Raw genomic sequence first — 22,774 nt, forward strand, 5'->3', positions numbered from 1 at the left:
CAATCTACCCAACAATTGAGTGAACAAAATTATATTTCCTTTCTCGAAACCACTAATCTACAATGGTCATAAAAAAACACTTTTCATAATTTCCACAACTACCACGGCCGGTAGCCCGTCCTCGTCCCCCTCCCGGCCGGTCCTGACTCACCTCAAAGTTGGCCTAGTGTACAACTCGAGTTGGCCTAGTGGTGGAGAACTTGTACTCTTGAAAGAGAGGTCACAAGTTCAAATCCCACTGGGGGGTAGAGTATGTACGCCTCGTTTGTAGCACCAAGCGCCTCTCGAAAAAGAGTACGAGGTAGTCCCATATCACTGTCACCATATGTAAACCCAAAAACTATGGCATAGTGTCGTGGACTATAAAACCCACTTACTTACTTACTTAATAGACGTCCTCTGAATCAGCTGATCGCTGCTCCAACCGTCTCATGACACATTGGCAATGCCATTTTGAGTTAAAATAACGTAAGGAACTTCCGAAAGACAATCATACCTTTCCGATGTCTGGGTGGTTTGGAATGGTAATATTAGGGGACTGTGATCAAAGTCGAAACGTTTGAATTTCTGGATCAGACAAAGCTCTAAATAAATTGAGGTGTGCTCTGCCGAATCAGATATCGAAACGTTTTTCAGCTGTGTATAATTAGGCTAAACTGTCCACCGTAGTAGAATTTAACTCGAATCACCAACATTTTTCTAGTTTTATTTCGAAACCGACGGAGGCGGAAAGTATATAATGGATTTAAAGACTGCAAGGGCAGTTTGTATGGCATTATAGCGGTGCAATGTCTGCATTGCTTTATGCAGACAAGGGCAGAATTGACATTGCGAAGAACTCATCATGAAGCAGGTGGATCCGGGCAATGGGTTGTGCAGGGTTCACCCCAAATTCAACCGAGGCAGGAAGCTCAACCGGGTGGGAAAGAGCCAAAGCTATTCCGTTGGACTTCTTTTGCTGCTTTTCTTCGGCTGCGTGGGCTTTTTGCTGCTGGGTAATCAATGCTGGATTGCTTGATTTTGCTGTACATGGTGTTAATAGCTTAATATTTATAAATATGAATTGTTCTTGAATTTGCTTCATAATCATGCCCCCTAGAGTTTTTTAAAATTTTTTTATTATCAATAAATGACCAAAACCTTTAGATTATATTTTATTAATGAAAAGGTATTTTACAAGTCCTCCATTCAAACGGGCACTGGTAGGAAAGAACGGGAAAGAAAACCTCCAGTCTTGCTCTGGACAAAGTCCTATTTCATACAAATTGCAAAGGGGCATACCCCAGATTATAAAATATAATTTAATCCTTTGTTAAGATATCAGCATTTTACATACAGTGTATTAATTACAATTTAATCCTTATTAGGATATTAATTACAATTTAATTCTTGTGTCTTCATCCAATATACTTTATAGACTTCTTGAAGAGGAACTAGTAGGTTTGGTTGGATGTTTACAAGCTTTCATCAACTTTGACTTTGCCCTACATCCATACACAGAGAAACCAAAGAAAACAAACTAGAGGAAAGCAAACCATTAGCCAGGTTAGTAGGAAAGGGTAATAGATAATGTAGGGAAACATACATATTAATCTATGAAAGTAAATGTTGATGGAAATCGATAGATAAGGGGAAGGGATTAGGAGATATGAAAGAAATAATTTTAAAGATCAGATTAGATTAGATAATCAAATCCTTTCTCAAGGATATTGGTAATTTAATGATTCGGTTATCCTGACACGTTTAAAACACATTGCTTGTTAAGTGTCAATAGTGAGCGATTAAATTAAATTTATTGATAGGAATTTCGAATCCTTATGGTATCTAGTATGAAAGCAAAGAAACCATATACTCAAACAGCTGAATCCGTGAATCCTAGAAAAACAAAAGAGAGTGGATACTAGAGAAAAAGTAGGGGGAACTGAATCTGTGTAGTTATGTGCATATTCATATGTGCATGTAAGTATATATATATATAGGAACATGTATACATACATGTAACTATATCTATATGTATATACCAATATGTGCATAAGTATATAGGATTCAAACAAGAACAAGTAATCAAACCTAACCTATATGTACATATGTATTTTGATAAAGGTTTCCATGGATAGATTACAGCCAGTTTAGTGTAGGTAAGCAGTTAAAAGGGATGTATCTTGGAGAAAGTTAGATGCGTTAAGTTTTGGTTATAATAGTATGTGACAAGATTTACATTAAAAGCACTTTTATGTGATAGAGTTAATTGATTCATATAGTATTGTTTTAATTTGTTTATTTTTAAATTCTGGTTAAGAATTATGTTTCAGGAGTGGTTAGGAGGATATCTTTGCCATCAATACCTTCATTAGCTAGCATATTTGCTGCAGTATTCCCTTCTCTGTAGATGTGTTTTATGATTACTTCTTCAAATTTGTCTAACTTATTAGTAACATTTTCTAATTTGGAGTTTATTATCCAATTTGGTGTGCTTCTGTTCCTTAATGCGTTTAATATTATTTGAGAATCTCCTTCTATAATTAATTTTTTGATTTTTAATTTATTGCAGAATGTAAGGCTTTCGCTTGTTGCTTCTAGTTCGACAATATTATTTGTTGCTATACCAAGGGTTTTAGCTCTTTTAAGGATCCAATCACGTGAATGTTTCCTTAGAATGAAACCAATTCCTGCAGCCCCCGGGTTTCCTCGGGAAGCTCTATCAAAATTGAGCTTCATCCAGCCTTGTGGAGGAGGCTCCCAATGACATTCTTATCTAGCTATGTTATTCTTTGCCTTAATGTACAGGGGTGGTTAATTAAATGTGTCCAGTTCTTTTTAATTTCAGCATCCCATTCCGAGAATGAGCCTTCTTCCTTGGTGGTGTTTCTTAGATAATTATTCACGACTTCTGTTATGCTAGTCTTTTAACTAATTGGGAGGTAATCATTTCAGTGTTGTTAAAAATTCTACGGTTTTTTTCTTTCCATATTTCCCAAACTAGAATGGCAGGGGTGATATTCCGTATTTTTTCATACACTTTCCCTATTTCTGGGCCAACCTAGGAGGTGATCTTTCCAATCTCTAGGAAGAGGAGGGGTCCAATTAAGTTTCCCTTTAAGTGAATTCCAACGTTCTTGAGAATAGCTACATCGATAAAAAAGGCGATCAGCTGTTTTCGAGTCCTTTTTGCATAGTGCACATCTAGATGGACCTTCAAAGCCCATTTTCCTAATCCTGTCTGCTGTGAGGATTTTGTTTTGGATTGCTGCCCATAGGAAGATTCCTACCTTTGGGAGACCTGTTGAATCCCAACAGAGGTTCATTGGAATACTTACCTCTTCCCATCTTTGGGAGTCAAGGATTAACCTGTAGCCTTCCTTTACTTTATATGATCCATCATTTGAAGCTGCCCAGATTAGTTTGTCTTCTTTGTTGTGTAAATTAATATGACAGTTTTTGAGTATTCCCTCTAGTTGAACTTGATCTTCTAATGGAAGATCAAGGTTTGCAAAGGATTTCCATTTCCATGGAGTTTCATCATTTGAAGGATCATAATCCATATAATTTGCCACTTTCGTTCCCCAATTTGTTGATAAGATGTTTTTAAATTGATTGGAAAAGTTATATGAATCTAATCGAGGGAGTCCATTCCATGAATCCTCCCACAAGAGGGCTTTGTTGCCTTTACCGAAGTCCCAAGTTGCATATTTAGAGATTAGTGGATGACATTTTTGTATAAAGTTCTAGTTTGCTGATCCTTTAGAGGGTTTTTTGGTTCAAAGAAGTGAAGTGCAATCTTCAGAATTGAGATATTTGTTGAATAGGATTTTGGCCCATTTGATTTTTCTTTCCTGTAGCATTCGCCAAACTTGTTTGGCCCCTAGTGCTTTGTTTTTCCATTCTAGATTCTTTATTCCTAATCCTCCTATTATCTTGGGTCTACATATTTTCTCCCATCGGATTAAAGCTGCTTTCTTTTTGTCTTCTGTCCCTTTCTAGAAGAATTCTCTAAGTTCGGCTTCAATTTTTTATTAATGTTTTTTGGAATTTGAAGGCACGATAATTGGTATGTGGGTAGTGCTGTAAGTATTGCTTTTATTTTAGTAGTTCTTCTGGCTTTTGTGAGCCATTTGCCATTCCAAGCTTTAGTTTGTCTGTCTATCCTTTCTATGATATTTTGCCATCCTTGATTCTGTTTTGCATCTTTATCAAGAAAGATTCCAAGGTATTTGCATGGAAATGTTCCTTTCTTGTAACCTAGAAGATTATAGATGTAGTCTTCTTCTTCCTTGGGTGTATTGAGGAAAAAGATTTCAGATTTTTCCGCGTTAAATATTAGTCCTGAGGCTTTTGTGTATTTATCAATAATTATCTTGTAATTTTTTGCTTCATTTCTAGTGTTGAACCTGGCTAGAATTGTGTCATCCGCAAATTGTTGATGTGTTGTGTTGTCAATGCTATCGACTATCGATATTCCTTGAATTTTAGCCATGTTTTGGGCATACTTAATAGATCTACCAAGCATCTCAGCCATAATGATAAAGAGAAAAAGGAGATACGGCATCCCCTTGTCGGATGCCCCTCGAGATGCTTAAGAATCCTTCAGGAGTGCCATTTATAAGTACTGAGAATCTAGGGGTTGAGATACATTGGTAGATAAGGTTTATTCATTGGTGTGAGAAACCAAAGGCTTCTAGTGATTTGCACATGAATCTTTAGTCCACTTTATCATAAGCTTTTTGTAAATCTAATTTCAAGAACATATAGGCTTCTTTGTTTTTTCGGGCTGAGTGGATTGTTTCTTGTATTATGGAAATCCCATCTAATATGGATCTCCTTGGAACAAATCCTGTTTGTTCTTCTGAAATCAATCTAGGTAGGAATTCTTTAAGGTGGGTTGCTAGAGCTTTAGAGAGGATTTTGTATAGTGTATTACAGAGAGCAATCGGTCCATAATCTTCGGGTGTTTCTGCACTGCTCTTTTTGGGGATTAGTGTGAGAAAGGTGTGATTGATCTCTTTGAGGATAGCCCCATCATTTCTGGTTGCTTCAATTGCAGCCCACAAATCTTCCCCAATAATGTCCCAACATTTTTGATAAAAAAAGGCTTGAAATACATCTGGTCCCGAAGATTTGTCTGGGTTGATATTGATCAGAGTTGTCTTAATTTCTATTAAAGTAAAAGGTTTATTTAGAGATATGTTATCCTCTTCTGTTATGATCTTAGGGATGACTTTGAGCATATCCTTTTGGGCATCTAAGTTGGATGCGTCAAAGTTGTTAAGTATCTTATCGAAGTAATCTACTAATTCTTCTGTTATCTTATTTGGATTTGTTTCCATATTGCCTTCTTTGTTTTTAATATTTGTTATATTTCTGAAATTTCTATTGTGAATTGTGCTATTATGGAAGAATTTGGTGTTTCTATCACCCACTTCCAACCATTTTTCCTGTGACTTTTGTCTCCAAAAAACTTCCTCCTTTGTTAAGATGTCTTCTTGTTTTGCCAATAGTTCTTTTTCTTTCATGTATTTTTCATTATTCATTCCATTTTTAATAACTTCATTATTCAAATTTTTTAGTTCTTCTTCAAGATCTATTTTTTGTTTGAATATGTTGTTGAAGTGTGTCTTCCAATTTATAATTTTTCTTTTTAGGATTTTCATTTTTGTAACAAAGCAGAACATTTTTGATCCTTGGATATGTTCTTTATTCCACCATTGTTTTATGCTTTCCATAAAGTTCTTATCAAGAAACCACATTTTTTTCACATTTGAAGGAGTTTCTAATAGGTTTTTTCGGTTCTAAGATATTTATTGTAACAAGGAAGTGATCCGAACCTATTATTGGAAGTATATCTGCCATGATTTTCATATTGATTTTGCTTAGATCTCCTTTGGATAGGAATCTATCCAATATTTTTGCAATGTAGTTGAAGTCTTTCCTTTTGTTGTTCCAAGTGTATATCCCCTTTTTTGTGGGGATATCTACTAGCATATTACTTTCTGCCCAATTTTTAAATTCTTTTGTTGCTTGTGAGGTGGTTTGCACTCCCCCATACTTTTCTTCTCTTGACATTATTGCATTAAAGTCTCCTCCTATGAAGACTGTTATATCTTGGTGATTATTAATAAAGGAGCTGATTTTTTTCCATACTGTTATTTTTTCCTGAGTTGGAGTGGGGCCATATATATTGATTAGTATGAAATCTAAATTATTTTTTAGACTTGTTACTTTGCAGCCCATCCAATTAGTGTTTTTGTTTATCATATTCAGAGCCACTGTCCTTGAATTCCAAATAGTTCCTAGTCCACTTGAGGCTCCTTCTGATTCTTTGAATTCTGTTCATTGACCTAATTTTGGTCCCAACCTTTTACTTTCATCTGAATTTAATTTAGTTTTCTGAATTAATATAATTTCTGATTTAAACGTCATAAAATTTTGTTTTAATTAGCATTTTTTGCTAGAGGCATTTAGGCCTCTAGCATTCCAAGTAGTAATCTTCATTGGTGTTTGGGAAGGATCTTCCCCTTCTTAGTTTGTAGAATTTCATTAATCTTGGTCTGTTCAATCTTGGTTGTTCTTTAGCTTGGCCAGCAGCTTCCCTTAGTTCTTTTAGGGATTTCCTTCCCCTTCTTGCCTTTTGTTTACCACATTTGGGTGTTTTTATACCTTCTTGATTGATGGGTATCCCGAGATTGTTTAGATCTATGTGCTCACTGATTTCTCCAATCTTTTCTAAGTCTTCATGTAGTATTTCATTAATGAATTGATTCATATCTGCATCTTCCATTATCTCTGTGTTGTTTTCTTCATTCTTTGTTTCTGTGGATTCATCTATTTTGCCTTTTGGATATTCTACCATGATTCCAAATTCTTCTCATTTTTGTGTATCTTGTTCTTGTCTCTCACCTGAATTATTTGTTTCACTATTGATTCAATCAATGTCTTTTAAGATAGTTTCGATTTCCAGGGGCCACATTGTTTCCTTAGACTTATTTTTTTTCTGCCATATTATTCCTCTCTGTACCAAATATGTCTCTGCCATTTGAAGGAGTTTGCCAAAATTTGTAGCTTTTCTTTTTTGTCTTCTTTTGGATGGTGATATTGTTCCATTGTTTTGAATCTGCTGCTGGTATGGTTTCGAGTAGGTCTTGTGTCTTTGTATTTATGTTTTCTTTGATATTCTAGTTTTCCTTATCACTTATTTCGGTATCTTCTTGCCTGGGTTGACTTTTGCTTATATCTTTTTCCTTTTCCTCTGTTATTCCTTTTGATTTGTACCTTATGTCCATTAAATATTTCCCTCTCTCAGTGGTTATGCTTGTTATAGTTGTATGATCCATATGTATTTGTTTTGCTATATCAAGTTGGTCTTCTATGTCACTCTGGAGAAGTAGGATCTCATGCTTCAAAGTATTGATCTTTTTTTACTGATTTCTACTTCCTCTATGTTTGTGCTGCAATCTTTGCAATTTTTTAACTTTGTTGGAATTGTAAGGTTTTTTCTACCTCTTTGAACTTGTTCTGATTCATCTCGCATCTCTATATTTTCCAATTCCATCCCTTTTTTATTTCTGACTTGCTTTTCAGATATTGATTCACTTGCTAAATCCTCTGATGTCTCTACCTGTGCTTTTTTCCTTTCTGTTATTTTCATGGCAACAGTTATCTCAGGTCTTGCCCCTTTCTTGTTGTTTATGCAACTGAGAGTCTCTTTAATGTTTGTATCATTGAACCCAATTTCCAGGTTGGGATGTACAATACCAGAGATATCTCCTTCATAAGTAGTGAATTCCAAGTTATAGATTGATCTATTGGTGATTAGTTTCTTGGTTATAGATCCCTTTTGTATGTTTTTAGCTTCTACTAGAATTTTGATGTCACTGGTTTTGTAATAATCTAAATCAATGCCCATTAATTGGCCAATTGAGTTACCTATTTTTTCTAGGGTTTTAAGATGTTTAATTTCCGGTGGGTAATTTTTGCATTCTAACTAGATATGAGTTTTTTTAAAATTTTGCTTCATTCCAGTTAGGTTCCCAAGCCAAAAAATTAACTAAAAATCCTTTAAAGTAGCAGTTGGATGTCGACATTAATAGGTTTCTAGAGAGCTTAGATTTGCATAACATAAACAGAGTATTGTTAGCAAAGGGGCATATACATACTTGTTGCTGGCAATATTTCTCTAATTGTTTTTGGAGGTTTGGAATGGGCTTACTTGGTCCGCTCCAATGAGCGTAGATTCCCAATTCTGTGCAATCTTTCCATTTTTCTTCAATATATCTGTCATTGATAATGAAAACATCAGAAAAATTGTTAGTGTTAGTGAGTAGTTCTCCAACGGGTCTGGACTCTGTCGAGCCCTTGCCTCTTTTATGTGGTCGTATATAGACATTGTTGCCCATAGTGGTAGTATTTGGCGATTCAATGAGCTCCATTTTTTGAATTCGATGCCCTAAAGCGGTATTGTTACCAGCTGAGATTTTTTTCGGTGGTATTATTGACTGTGATTTTGCCTTTTTTTGCTTCACTTTCTCTTGATATATATGATCCTATCCCCCATTTCTGGCTTTTGGAAGTATGCTTTCTTGTTTCTTTATCAATTTGTCATTCTCTTCCTCATTAATTAGAATTGGCTGCATTATTTGGGGTTTCTTAGTTCTTCTATTTACCACTTACCATCCTCCGTCTGTGCTTCTCGTTTTACCAGTTTTTTCCTGTTGCTAAGATTAAAGCTCTCCTTCTATCTTCATGCACTTCGACTGTATCAGCGAAGGAACTGAAAATTGTTTTTTTACCATTGTTATCAGAGAGGATTTCAAATCTATTCGATGTTGCTAGCGGCGAGGGTCTTGGTGAGAATTTTTTGTTCTTTGCTTTGTACTTGGGCTCATTTAGGGTTTTTGTTAGGGTTAGTCTAGGGATCACATTATTTTTTGTCGATGAATCATTCAGTGGAGTTCTTTATACATTTTTAACTTTATTCGCTTTTCCTGCATTTCACTTGGAGTTTGCAAAGTTCACTCTATAGGCAGGCATTTTCGCTCGCATTGAATTTTTTTATAATTTTTCGATTATGCCCCCGTAGAGTTATAGGCACTTCATTGCAGCGAAGATGATTTGACTAGGCTATTGTCTTAAGAATCCATTACCTACTCATTTCAACCCCTTGGACCTTGATACCAAAATTCAAAAATAATATATATACTTTTTATTATCTATTTCTTTGATGTGATTCACCCTTTTGAGTTTCGCTGTGTTTGTATTTTTCTCACTTTAGCGTTTTAAGGACTAGCTTTATTTCGGTGGCTACATTTGAAGTAGTTTTTGTTTCAGACTTTATCTTTTTGCAAGCAAGGCTCGTCTATTGTATATTATATTTTTTATCAAAAGCAGTGCCAAAAGAACATACAGTTGCAAGTACATGTTATACTTCGAGACTTGCATTTTAAAACTACCAATTAAAACATACACTGTAAAATCCTGAAGATTCAAGTAGCCAATAAAGTAGGTCTCTTTGGCCTTAACTTCATCAGCTATTCCAATGTAGGATATCTGAGTTTAACGCCACCACATTTCCATTGCTCATTTGTAATATTTAGCTTAAAACAAATAATATTTGGTCAATGTTGAAAGTTAAAACTACAGTGGACGCTGGGAACTCCTTTAGTTGGAGTAGGATATACGTAGACTTTTACTAAGCTATGCCCTTGCACCTGAAATATTATGATGTTGTATGTTGAATGTACCGTTATTATGGCTCAATTTGTACTAGTAATTGAATAAATCAGCATTCTGAACCAGTAGCTGAATAAATCAACATAATGGAAGAATTAAAAGTTCAAAAATGAAAAATTAATAGAGGGATTCACCATCTGTAATGAATGATACTCTCCTCTGGCTCCTTCAGTAGAATCCAGGATTTGGATAGGTTGACATATTATGATATGATCCATGTAAATAGCTTGAGTAGGTTTTGGATAGGTTGACATATTATACTATTGATTGGTTGTCTCAAACCTTTACTAATTAACTACACATAGAACCCAACTTATCCCAAACTACTCAGAGATGTATGTCCCTCACGTAGGCCACTATGAACCTTTGATAAATATTGTGAAGGTTTAAATGTCTAGAGATCTCTTTAACATAATTATTATTTACCTAATAGTTTACAGTTCAAAGGAGTGTGGATATAGATACACAACAGAGCATAAAACATTTTTCATGCGAGGGTGCGAAATTTGTAATTTCCCTGTCTGGTCCTATGGGATATTGGGGCTGACTTTTAAATTCAATTGCAAGAAATCCCGATCCTTCTTTAGGAAGCACCAACTTTCAAACTCCCCAATGGATAACATTATAAATATCTTTCATATATCTCTCACATAAATCTCATACTCATTTTATCACATATCTTCCTTAAGTGATCTCAATATATTCCTTATGTTTTTCATTGCTTTACCTCTGTGTGCTTTGCGTTGAATGATCTTCATGTATATCTCTTGTTTACTTCAATCTTCCATACTCATTAAGTTTTTCATAATTTTTTTCTTGCAAATCTTTGAAGGATCTTGCTCAAATTTATTTTATAGTTCATTTCATTAGTCTGCCTGAATCTGCCTTAATGGCTTCATAAATCTGTCTCATATGTTTTATTTCTCCATTGCTTCACTTTCTTGAATTGGCGTATTCATCCATTCACAAATTTGATTATAATCTATTCCAATCTGCCATAAGACTCCTCACACTTCCTTTATAGAAATCTGCATAAACTTTCTTAAAATCTGCTGGTATAATGAAAAAATATTTCTTTATGTACCATGCACTGCTTATCCCATCACCTGTTACAAATAGGGAATACTTGGTTTTAAATCTTGAATGTCAACAGCTCTCGTCAAGGCTTTGCTGCTCATATAGAGTAATCGGATGCAAACCTCGTCCATTCCATCTATACATGGTACATATGATAACAACCTGTAATGTCCCTTTTTGGGATTCACCTTAATTTAGTCTGGAAACACTTGATTTACTGCAATAACCCTCCTTCAAACTGCCCTGTCAAAGATCATTAAGTAAGAGAGGCTTCTTCCTATCTTCAACTTGTACTCCATGTGTATATCGAATATGATTTGCAGCGGTACATCTCAATCAACATGTAATATCACTGCCCAGAACTTGATCATTGCAAATGTCTGCTACCCTTATATTATTAAATAGCAGAGACTCTAGTGTCAAATGCTGGTTCTGATACAAATCCCTTATCTGAATTTGCCCAGGTAGATAAGATCTTGATCTCACAATATTTAATGATGAGACTGATTGGGTTTTGAACATGTAGTATCTGACAGAGTATACGTTGATCTTCTATGATCTATGAATAAACAGTTTCTGATTTAAGTAATAACTAATAAGTCTAATATAATGGACAATCCTAAACTACACAGAATTTGGATATAATGGAGAATCGATTCTTGAGGTTTTGACTACGGAAGTGTTATGAACAATCCAATCTCTTATGACAGGCTCACTGCATCACGAATGTGTTAGTAGTTAATGACTTTCTAACTGCTGATGTAATTAATTCCTGCTCTTCCATTCCATTTCTATCTCTGCCTTTGTTGGTACTAATCATTGCTTTCTTTTGTTAACATTCACAGAATATTGATCTCTACCTTGATAATTGCTTCCCTTCCTTTTTAAATTGTATTACCCTTCCTTATTTCTGCATAGGCAATTAATACGAACTGGGATTCAATCACTATTCCTGATATTAATGTTGCTGTTCCTGATTTTGATCTATGTATTCAAACTTCATATGAACTAGGATTTCTGACTTCTGCGTCTGTAGAGCCATCCAAATCTGGATGGTAATAAGTAAAAATAATTCTTCACACATTTTTAAACACAATCCTTCATTAAATATTTATATCCTCAAATTTCCTTAGACACACTCTTCATATTCACACCCTTTGGTTTATTGATCAGCTATCAATGATTATTATTTCAAAATAAATGTTTTCTTATTGAAGTGACGGCTTTCAAGGAGTCAGCCTTATCATGTCATGGTTAGGTTATGGCTCTATACAAATTATAACCATTGCTTTGATTCCCCTATAATTGCTGTCGTATATAAAAGTATTAATTTATCTTTCCTTTCTTTAATGTAGATTGCGGCCCTACGAACATCCTCTTGTTTGGGTGCCTATAATTATAGGAGAGTCATCTTTAAATTACACTTATTGCTTTGATCAAGGTCTCCAACAGAGACTCTAGTGTCAAATGATGGTTCTGATACAAATCCCTTATCTGAATTTGCCCAGGTAGATAAGATCTTGATCTCACAATATTTATTGATGAGATTGATTGGGTTTTGAACATATAGTATCTGACAGAGTATACTTTGATCATCTATGAATAGACAGTTTCTGATTTGATAAGTAGGAGATATTTTCCACAGCAAGTCAAATTGTGATATTGCTATCAGGATTTAACTGTGTAGTTTTTGAGTCAAACTCATTGACACATATATCATGAGTAGTGATTCACACATGAATCCATCTCTCATGAGAATAAATGGAACACTTAGCACTCATTTGGATCTAGGTGATGCTCATAGAGTTGAATCACCGGGACTTCGCGGGAAGTCACCCATCCCAGTACTACTCCAGCTTGAACGCGCTTAACTACGGAGTTCCCATCATGGTTAAATCCACTCTGCTTGCAACCCCATTTGCACAATGGACAATCCTAAACTGCACAGAATCTGGATATAATGGAGAATCAATTCTTGAGGGTTTGAATATGGAAGTATTATGAATAATCCAATCTCTTATGATGGGTTCACTGCATCACGAATGTGTTAGTAATTAATGACTTTCTAACTGCTGATGTAATTAATTTTCACTCTTCCATTCCATTTCTATCTCTGCCTTTGTTGTTACTAATCATTGCATTCTTTTGTTTACAATCACAGAATATTAATCTCTGCCTTGATAATTGCTTCCCTTCCTTTTTAAATTGTATTACCCTTCCTTATTTCTGTATAGGTTATTAGAGCGAACTGGGATTCAATCACTATTCCTGATATTAATGTTGCTGTTCCTGATCTTGATCTATGTATTCATATGAACTGGAATTTCTGACTTCTGCCTCTGTAGAGCCGTCCAAATCTGGATGTTAATAAGTAAAAAAATTTCTTCACACATTTTTAAACACAATCCTTCATCAAATACTTATATCCTCAAATCTCCTTAGAGAGGCCACTCTTCATATTCACACCCTTTGGTTTATCGACCAGCTATCAATGATTATTATTTCAAAATAAATGTTGTAAGTAGCACCTCCCCTTAGTAACAATAAGAAGGGCACCTCCCCTTAGTTGAGAGGAGAGATTATATCTCACATACCATTTCTAAATACTTCATTTTTGTAAGTAGCGTGTCTATGATCACTTACAAAATATTAAAGATATAATTGTAATAGATAGATCATTCACCTCTTCGTCTAATTCCTTTAATGATCTGTTGATTCATTTTGCAATATTGTCTTAGAGACTTTACAAAAATTGATTTGACAAGGATGGACATATTATAAATAGGGTTACAATTGGGGAACATGGTAGTCCTTCCTTCTGCAAATTGCTTGGCCTCAAGCAATTATTGAATGATTTTAGATACCTATCCATAATCCACCTTTTATTGTGTTACTCTGATTTATCATGTATTTCTTCTCTCTTATTTGAATGTGAAGTACAATTTGATGGTAGAGACTTTTATGTCCCCCATTTTGATGTCCTCTTCTAAAAAGAAGATTCAACAAGTAGATGAGAATATTAGACATAAATAGATAAATGGTAATAAACAACCCTAATAATTCAAACTTAACAAATAGATGAATAATATATTGATCATTGATACAAAATAATATAATTAATATAATAATATGAAATAATGATCTATAATTAATATAATATAGTCAGTATCATAACAAAATAATATTGAAATATAGTAAAATAAATAAAAAATAAATTATATTAAAGAAGAGTTTAATAGGTAAATAACATTATCAAATATAAAGAATTAAATGAATTCTATTTTGCAAAACCATATAATTATAATATAGTTAAATCAATAATATTAAAAATATGAAAATAAAATTTGTCAATTAACCAATAATAATTAGTAATTAATACTAATAAAGTTAAATAAATATTAAAAGAATAGAAATAAAAATAAAAATTTATAGAAAATATTAAAATTAGAATATAACACAATTAAACTTAGTTAAGTTAATGAAGGGTCTAGAAGCATGAAATGAAAAGTTGCGAGTCTTCTAAAGGGGCAGCAATAATGAAAAATTATGGGTCTTTCGAAGGGCAACAATGATGAAGGGTTGTGACTCTTATAAAGGGTGGTAATTATGAAACGTTTGACTCTTCCAAAGGGAAATAATAATGAAGTTTTTTGATGGGTGTAGATGTAGGTTTGCAATCTTGCATACAAAATTCGTCTAACAGAGCCCTGACATATTTGGACTGAGAGATGAATATACCAGAAGACTGTTGCCAAATCTCAACACCTAGGCAATAATGCATGAGCCCAAGGTCAGTCATATTAAAAGACTGGCATAAGTTCTATTTGATTTCCTGAATCAAAGATGCCAAACTGCCAGTGATGATCAAATCATCCACATAAATGACTAGAAGGATGATGTCACTGTTAGTAATCTGATATACAAATTTGAGTCTGAAGAACTCCTCTTAAAGCCTTGATCACTGAGGTACTTATCAATTTTTATGTACCATGCCCAAGGGGCCTACTTCAAGCCATAGAGAGCTTTTACCAATCTAAGAACCTGACGGTCTTCACTAGCAACCTTGAAACCAGGAGGCTGCGTCATGTAGACCTCTTTATGAAGGTCACCATTTAGGAAAGCACTCTTGATGTCCATCTGATGGACTTTCCAGCCAAACTATGCTACCATGGCTAGGATTAATCTGATGGTGCTCATCTTTGTAGTAGGAGCAAAGGTCTCCTCATAAACAATGCCTTGACGCTTAGAAAAACCCTTCGCAACTAAACGAGCTTTGTACTTATCCAAAGCACCATCCGATTTGTATTTGATTTTGTAAATCCATTTGCAACTGATGGGTTTCTTCCCTGGTGGAAGATCAGAAAGGACCTAGGTGTTATTCTTCAGTAGGCTCTAGTGTTCAGATGTTATGACTTGTTCCCACTTGGGAATTCCTTTAGCCTCGGGATATGTTTGAGGTTCAAACACACTATGAATGTTGGCCATGAGAGCAAAGTTAATTGACTCTATATGTTTGCTCTTTTTCTGAGCAGTTCTCCCATCAATGAGCTCATCGTCGCGAAGATCAGCAAGTGTCTTAGCCCACCACTTAGGCCGGAAAGGAGAACGACCAACATTAGTATCAGGAGATGTTTGGTGATCAGGTTCCTCATAAGAAGAATCTGGATCAAACTCAGGTGAAGCATCTACAAATCGAGGTGATCCTGCAGGAGAAGTTGGAGGTGTCTGTACAAGGATCACTAGTATAACTGGAGCTTCAGGAGCTACTGGAACCCTCCCATCAGATGGACCTAATGGAAGCCTAATTCCCAAATCATGAGCCTTCATAAGCTGGTCTGCTAGATCAGGAAGAGGAGAAACAGACATAAAAGGTCCTCACTGCTCATCAAAGCCTACATCATGACTGTAGATGAGATGAGATGTCTTAGTGTCAATCAAGCGGTAGGCTTTGTGAAGACTACTATATCCAACAAGCATGAGTTTTTGACTCTTGGCATCCAACTTGGTGCGTGATGCATCAGGGATCCAAACAAAAGCAAGGGAGCCAAACACCTTCAAGTGATTGATTATGGGTTTATGACCTGATTAGGCCTCTTCCCGAGTTTTATCTTTGACCGCCACTATGGGTGACCGGTTCAAAAGATAAACTGCAATGTTGATTGCTTCTACCCATAACTTCTTCAGAGCATGTCTGTGTTGAGCATGGATCGAGTCATCTCGGTGATTGTTCAATTCCGTCGTTCAACTACACTGTTCTATTGTGGTGTGTGGGGTGTGGTTAATTGGTGTTTGATGCCATGAGTATCCAAGAAGCTAGATAAATCATTAGAGCAAAATCCCCTCCATTGTCTGATCTAAGAGTAATATTAGATTTCCCAGACTCTTTTTTCAACTAAAGGTTTAAATTTTTGAAATACATGAAATACATCTGATTTCATTTTAAGGAAATACACCTACCTTTTTCTACTAAAATCATCAACAAACAACAGAAAATACCTGGACCCAAGAACAAAAGGAGTGGCCACAGGGCTGCAGATATCGACACGAACAAGCTGAAGTACCTGAGAAGCTCGCCATGAATTGCCACTTGTGAAAGGTGTACGATGTTGCTTCCTAGCCTGACATGCATCACAAACTCCAAGCTGCTGAGTTTGAATCTCTGGCAATCCAAGGACAAGCTCATCCCAAGTAAGTTGTGAGAGATAATGAACATTGAAGTGCCCAAATTGTTGATGCCAAAGTGTGCTAACTAGAGACTGTCGAGCAGCCATAACTAAGTCCTGAGAATTACCAAAATCAGTAAGTCAGAAAAGACCACGATCCTCAAGACCCATTGCAACAGTAGATCGAGTCACCTGATTAGTAATGGTACACTGATGTGTTGACATTGACAAAAATGAGATTCCTCCCAACAAATTGAATTTGAATGTTGTCTTTGCCGACTACAATGTATTCTTCTCCACCACCAAAAATAATAGAATCGGAATAAGGCTAGTAGTCAATAAACCAATCTCTATGGTGAGTGAAGTGACAAGAGGCACCTAAATCAATGTATCGGGCAAACGACTTGACATGACCTGCAGGTCTTTTAGCTATGAAGGCGTAAAAGGTAGATTCCATCGGGTCAGTGTGCTCTGCACTGTTTGCTACCTTCATATGCTCGAACTTGTGGCAATAGTTGCATTGAATGTTCTTTCGGGAGCCATCCGATTCTGGAGCAAAAGACTTTTGCTGCGACGACTGTTGAAACTTGCCTTTATCCTTTGAAAGGATTTAGCAACAAAGGCTTGTTCTGTGGAGGTGGAGCTGGAATTGCTACCGAATTGTTGTTTCCATCGATCTTGCTCAAGCAAAAGTGTGCAGAGATCAGTGAACTTCAAATCAACACTAGAAGACGTGATGTTGAGAGTCGATAAAATGCTCATAGGACTTTGGTAAACTCCAAAGGGTGATAACCATAATATTCCCTTCCTCCTTGCGACCGATGGCAAGTTACTGATCATGGATTTTCTGAATCCTATTCAAGTCTGCCTGGAGCAAAGTTTGCTCATCCATGATAATAGAAAATAGAGTGTTCTTCAAAAAAAAAAAGCTTTGCTTTTGTCAGAAGTCTCATGAAGACCTTTGAGATGTGTCCATATCTCGGCAGTTGTTTTGCGGGATGGAATCTGAGAGAGCTGATCATTAGCCACGGATAATTTGAGAAGCATCACTGCCTTTCGATTATTCAGATCCCAACTATCCTAATTAATACTAGGAGCAGTCGAACGCTTTGTAACACCCAAAACAATTTGATCGGTATTTTGATATTCAAAAATTGCTATGATTCGTTGCTTCCAAGTGCCATAATTTCAACCATTGAATTTGGAGTTGTGCTTGAGCATAATGTTTGTCAAAGATGCCATGACACGTTTTTCAAGAAAAAAATGTGAAAATCAGAGAAGACATGTTCTTCGAGGCAAAAAAAGAAGACCCCAAAAATTTGAAGGATGGCCCAGAAGAGAGCTTGAAAAACCCAAAAAGAAAATGTTGTCGGTTTTTGGATCCACTGGCTCGAAAATTGAGGCACAAAAAATGTGGCACCTAGAAAAAAATGGATGACAACCCAATTGAGCTCTCAAAAAACCCATTAAGAATCTGTAATAAAAAAATAATTTTTTTTAAGGTAAAAAAGCTAGGGTTTCGAAGAAAACTCTTGTTGGCGGCTATAGAGGTTGTATTTGTAGAGATTAATGGCAGATTGGGACAAAATTTGTCGATTTTTGTTGCAGGGCTCGACTAGAGGCTGAGACGACATTGAAGAATGTTGAAGATGTGGAGATTTAACTCCACAAACAACAAAAAATGCAAGTCTGAGGTCTGAGAACCATCCACAGAGAAAAAAGCCACAAAAATGACCCTTTGTGTCGTAGTTTTTGAATGCTGCCCTAAAAGCGTGACTGCAAGAGAAACTTGTCCATGAATGCCGTGATTTCTTAGTAGAAGAATCCGACAACAACATACACGAATGTCTGAGGATGCGTTTTAATGGATGATGTGAAAACAAAAACTGAAACTTGCGATTGCATGCCACGATTTCATACCATAACCTCAGATCGCCTACTTGAAAGAAAAAAATCGAAGTTACAGACTAGCATTCGATTTTCTCAAGGCAAAACCCCAGGTGGGTTGTAGAGAAAGAGATTGAAATAATTTCAAAAAATTTGAACAAATAATTTCGAAAGAAATTATAAATTTTTCGAATTTTTTTTGAAGTATTGTTTGTGATACTATATTACGAAGTAATTGGTAAAAATCTTGCTTGTTATTAATAGAGATCGAGAGGTCATTATATACAAAAGAATGGAACAATATTTCCTTAGAAAACAATCGTAAAGAATAGAAATATTCTATACTAGCTGAAAGAAAGCTAAAAAAACTACAGCTAATTAAAGCTAACTAAATATTAGAAACATTCTAATATTTACAATAGTTTACAAATAGATTACCATTAACTACTAATAGACAATTATCTATTATCATAATAGGAGTTGCCTCTGAGACTCACGCCAAAATCTCCATATATCGCACCATAAATCTTTATTTGCATAAGCCATTTGCCTTATTTTATAATGTTTGATATGTTTTCCACTATCAAGATTTGGCTTTAAATATTTGTGGTGTACTCCCTCTACAATCTCTAAATGCCTACTGAGCCGAGTAGCTTCATTGCACTACACAACTCAAGACTTCAAACATTAAACAATGGAATTGTGGTGAACATTGAGAAGACATCGATTGGACATTGGACCCGTCTTCAATCTGTCTCATCATTGCAACAAGTGACGTTAAAGATCTGGTTTGACATTGCACATGTGTTTCGATTTCACCCTGCAACATTGCATTGGAGAAGCATAGACATTGCATCAAAGGAGCCATTTGTAAGAAGACATCTATCGCCAGGGTTGAGATTGGTTCTTGTACATTCTAGTCGCGCTTGCGCAGACAATGAGCACTATAGTAGAAGCATTTCCACAAATATTTGGTTTCCCATGCTTCTAACCTTTGTTCGGAGAACGTCCAGTCAATTCTTGATCCTGCTCGACTAGCACAGATGTGGAGCTGCATCGCATCCACATCGACGATTTTGCCTTTTCCTATAGCTGTCAAGCATTTCATTTCACCAACATTGCACAAGCGTTCGATGTTAGGATCATAGATTAGGAGTGTATATATCAGATTTGCTCAAACAAGCCAACGGGCATTGCATAGATTGAATATCATCCGGATCTTCAACACCCTCTAGCAAGCCAAACATCTCCCAAAGAAATTGACCAACATAGCTTGCTGATCCCAGAGACATTGCCGATTGGCAATCCAAGATTGTTCTTGCTCTGATGCCATGTTAAATATTAGACTTTGTTTATATTGATTTTGAATCCTTATAAATATCGTGAGATATGTGAGTCCTTTACAATCAAGGTGTAGAGGGAAAGTCACTAGTGTGAGTGTTTACACCTTTGTAGAAAGAAGAAATAAACTTGGACAAATTATTGTAGTACTGCACAAAGTGTCGGCAGAGATATTATTGCATCAAAGGTACTATATCGGCTGAGGTAGCATTGCACAACCTGTGATTTCCAACTTAGAAGATTGTGGTGAAATATGTGTTCGTCTATGTTTTAATCAGAGGAACAAAGCACTATAAGTATTCAAATGGGGAGTCACGTCCCTGATGGGAAGTGACTCCACCGTGGAGTCCCAGTTGGTTGTTTAATAAAACTCAAACTCACTTATAATCCCATCGACAATATTAAGCAATGGCTTAGTTGGTCAAACATATGATTAATTAAATCAGTCTCAATGAATATTTCATATAGTTTTGAGTGAGCTATATATATATATATATATTTTCTGAAGATATATTTATCTTGATTGAACTAACACATTAACAATATTCTTTTGTCAAATCATATTATAAAATCGCTTCTCACTGTACTTATGCTTGCTTCAGTTCTGGTTCTCACAATGGTATTGATCAATATCTCTTTCTTTCATAGACAAATCTTTTACTTACTATTACTGATGACTAATCAAGTAGTAGTAATTGATAACATGGCCTCATTCATCCCATTCACTCCCTTAATATCTCTAATTGATTGCCAACATCTTTAATAGCGATGCTTGATACTATCTTTGACTTCTGTTCAATTCGATGGGCTTCTTTGTGCCTCCTCTTCCCATTAAATCATAATTACTATGTTGTGAGTATTGTAGACTCAATCTTAGTCAATAATACTCATGATTGTGTTTATTCTTGAGGCTGCCATATTTACTTATCATATTGACGGCGATGTATCATATAATTGTACTAATATGATGACCAACAATCATATTCTTTTACCTTTGATGACTTAGTAATTTCTATAGCATCATATCATTCTCAACGATCAACATGGCATGATGACTTTTTGTGCTTATAGATGTAACTCTAGATGTTAAATATATAATTGTAATAGATTATTCGCCTCTTTGTCTACTTCCTTTAATGATCTATTGATTCATTTTGCAATTTTGTGTCTCTTAGAGACTTCACAAAAAATGATGTGACAAGGATGGGCATATTACAATTAGGGTTACGATTGGGGAACATGATAGAGAAGGTGCAATCTTCTAAGGGTGTGGATGATTTTCAATTCGTTAACATGCATCCAAATATCCAATTCTAGTCCAAAATGAATGTTCCCAATTGAAGTTAGTGCTTTGCAGTGACCTCAGCCTAACCTTGTGCTGTTACTTGCAATCAGCAAGTACCAAAAGGTACAAACTTGAGGTTTCACCATGAATCAGCAATACTATCTTTCATTCATTTAGTTAAAAAATGCCTACTTAACATAAGCAAATCCTATGCAAGTGAGTAGTAGGAAATCATGCAACATTGCAAAATAACACTAGTCATTCACCATGAAATTAACAATAAAATTTGCGATTACTTTGTTAGCACTTTAGCAACAAAAAATCTCTCTTTTGAGCTAGCCTTATATAGAGGCATTAAGTACAATGGATGGTACAAATTGATCCAAGATCAATGACCTAGATTATTTTAAATAACGCTTATTAGGGTTTTCCTTTACTACCACCTTCAAGCATTAAATGTTGACTAATGAGAAAATTACATTGTTTTGAATACATATTCTTTTTGAGGATGTAACAATGAGAAAATTCAATGGGTGGGCATTGCCTCAACAATCTATCTTGTAAGCTTTGTTTTAACACCACTTCTACATCTTCTCCACTTTGGAAATCTTCCCATTCAAATGTTCTTTTGTCGATATCTTGGCCTTCATCGTCCTTTTGACTTGAACTTGTCAATCTTCATCTTCCCTTGTTTGGGCTTGATCATGATGTTGTTATTTGCATTGTTCGCACATCATCATCTTCCACACAATCACTTTGTCTTCGAACTTGGTTTTTGATCTTGACTTTTTTTTATCCCATTTAATGTTTATATTTGCAATTCAATCATCACTCTTGGTTGAGGTTTCCAACAACTTTGGATATACAACCTTGATCGTTGGATCAATAGTACTTCCTTTATGAGACATTGAATCATTTCACAAAGCAAAATATAAGCGAGGCATCTCATAATCCTTTCTTGTAGTTGCAATGTTCTTCTTATTGCTCGTTGAATTCTCCTTTATGTGGTTGTTAACTTAGGCCATTGCGTTTTGTAACTCCATTTTGTTTTCTCATTCTAACCTCCTTTGCTAGCTCAATGAATGATCGGTGACTTGCCTTGTCGATTTTTCCATGCAGCATTTGATTTTATAATCATGAAATGCTTGACCTTGAACATCACCCTTGCACATCTAATGTTCAGCCCCATGCCATCTTCTTGCTTGTCTTCTCCATCTTGAAAATCACTTCTCTCTTGAACTTCGTCCTCCATCTATCCTTTTCTCCATGTATGAATCCCTGCAAAACAAGAAGAGAAACTTGTATTAAGAGTAAAATAATTTGCACAAAGATAATAATAAACATTTTAGTCGAGACTTTTAAAGAAATCAACTTGTGACATGCATGTAACTTGCAAATTTATCCTTTAAGAAACTTGGAATCTTGATCAGAACCCATCAATCATCACATAAATAATTTCAAATTTTACACTTCAACATGCCCAGTAAATTACCCAGTTTGATTGAAATTTCACTATTTCACATTCTATTTTTGTACCCAAACTTGATTGAAATCTTGAATTTTCTTTTTGATGTTACCTTAAAGTGTGACTCAGACTCTCAGCTTGCACCTGGAAAAATTCTTTACCTTAGTTTGATCTTAGTCCACTTTAGATGTTATTAGAAAGTCAGCTAATTCTGATTTTAGCTTCTCTTGAGTCTGCTTTGCACTTATGCAATTTGTTTTGAATTTAATTGTGATTTGAAAGGAAGTAATTGACCTTTTATATTAAGGACATACCACTTTGCCTTGCTAGGCC

The 22,774-nt window shown here is 35.4% G+C and overlaps 1 protein-coding gene across 2 annotated transcripts in view; it reads left to right on the forward strand.

Moving 5' to 3' along the window:
* Window positions 1–392: 392 nt before the first annotated feature.
* Window positions 393–22,774, forward strand: part of LOC149535135 (uncharacterized) — a 136,419-nt gene continuing 114,037 nt past the window's right edge. The window contains exon 1 of one of the 2 annotated variants that reach the window (XM_089804066.1): window positions 393–995. In XM_089804066.1, the coding sequence (XP_089660192.1) occupies window positions 845–995 (151 nt within the window). In that variant the 5' untranslated portion in view covers window positions 393–844. The remainder of the gene's footprint in view (window positions 996–22,774) is intronic. The other variant, XM_089804067.1, reaches the window with a different exon arrangement.

Source organism: Cupressus sempervirens, chromosome 10, assembly GCF_028749045.1.
Source record: "Cupressus sempervirens isolate cs-2001-9-10 chromosome 10, ASM2874904v1, whole genome shotgun sequence".
NCBI classification, from domain to species: Eukaryota; Viridiplantae; Streptophyta; class Pinopsida; order Cupressales; family Cupressaceae; genus Cupressus; species Cupressus sempervirens.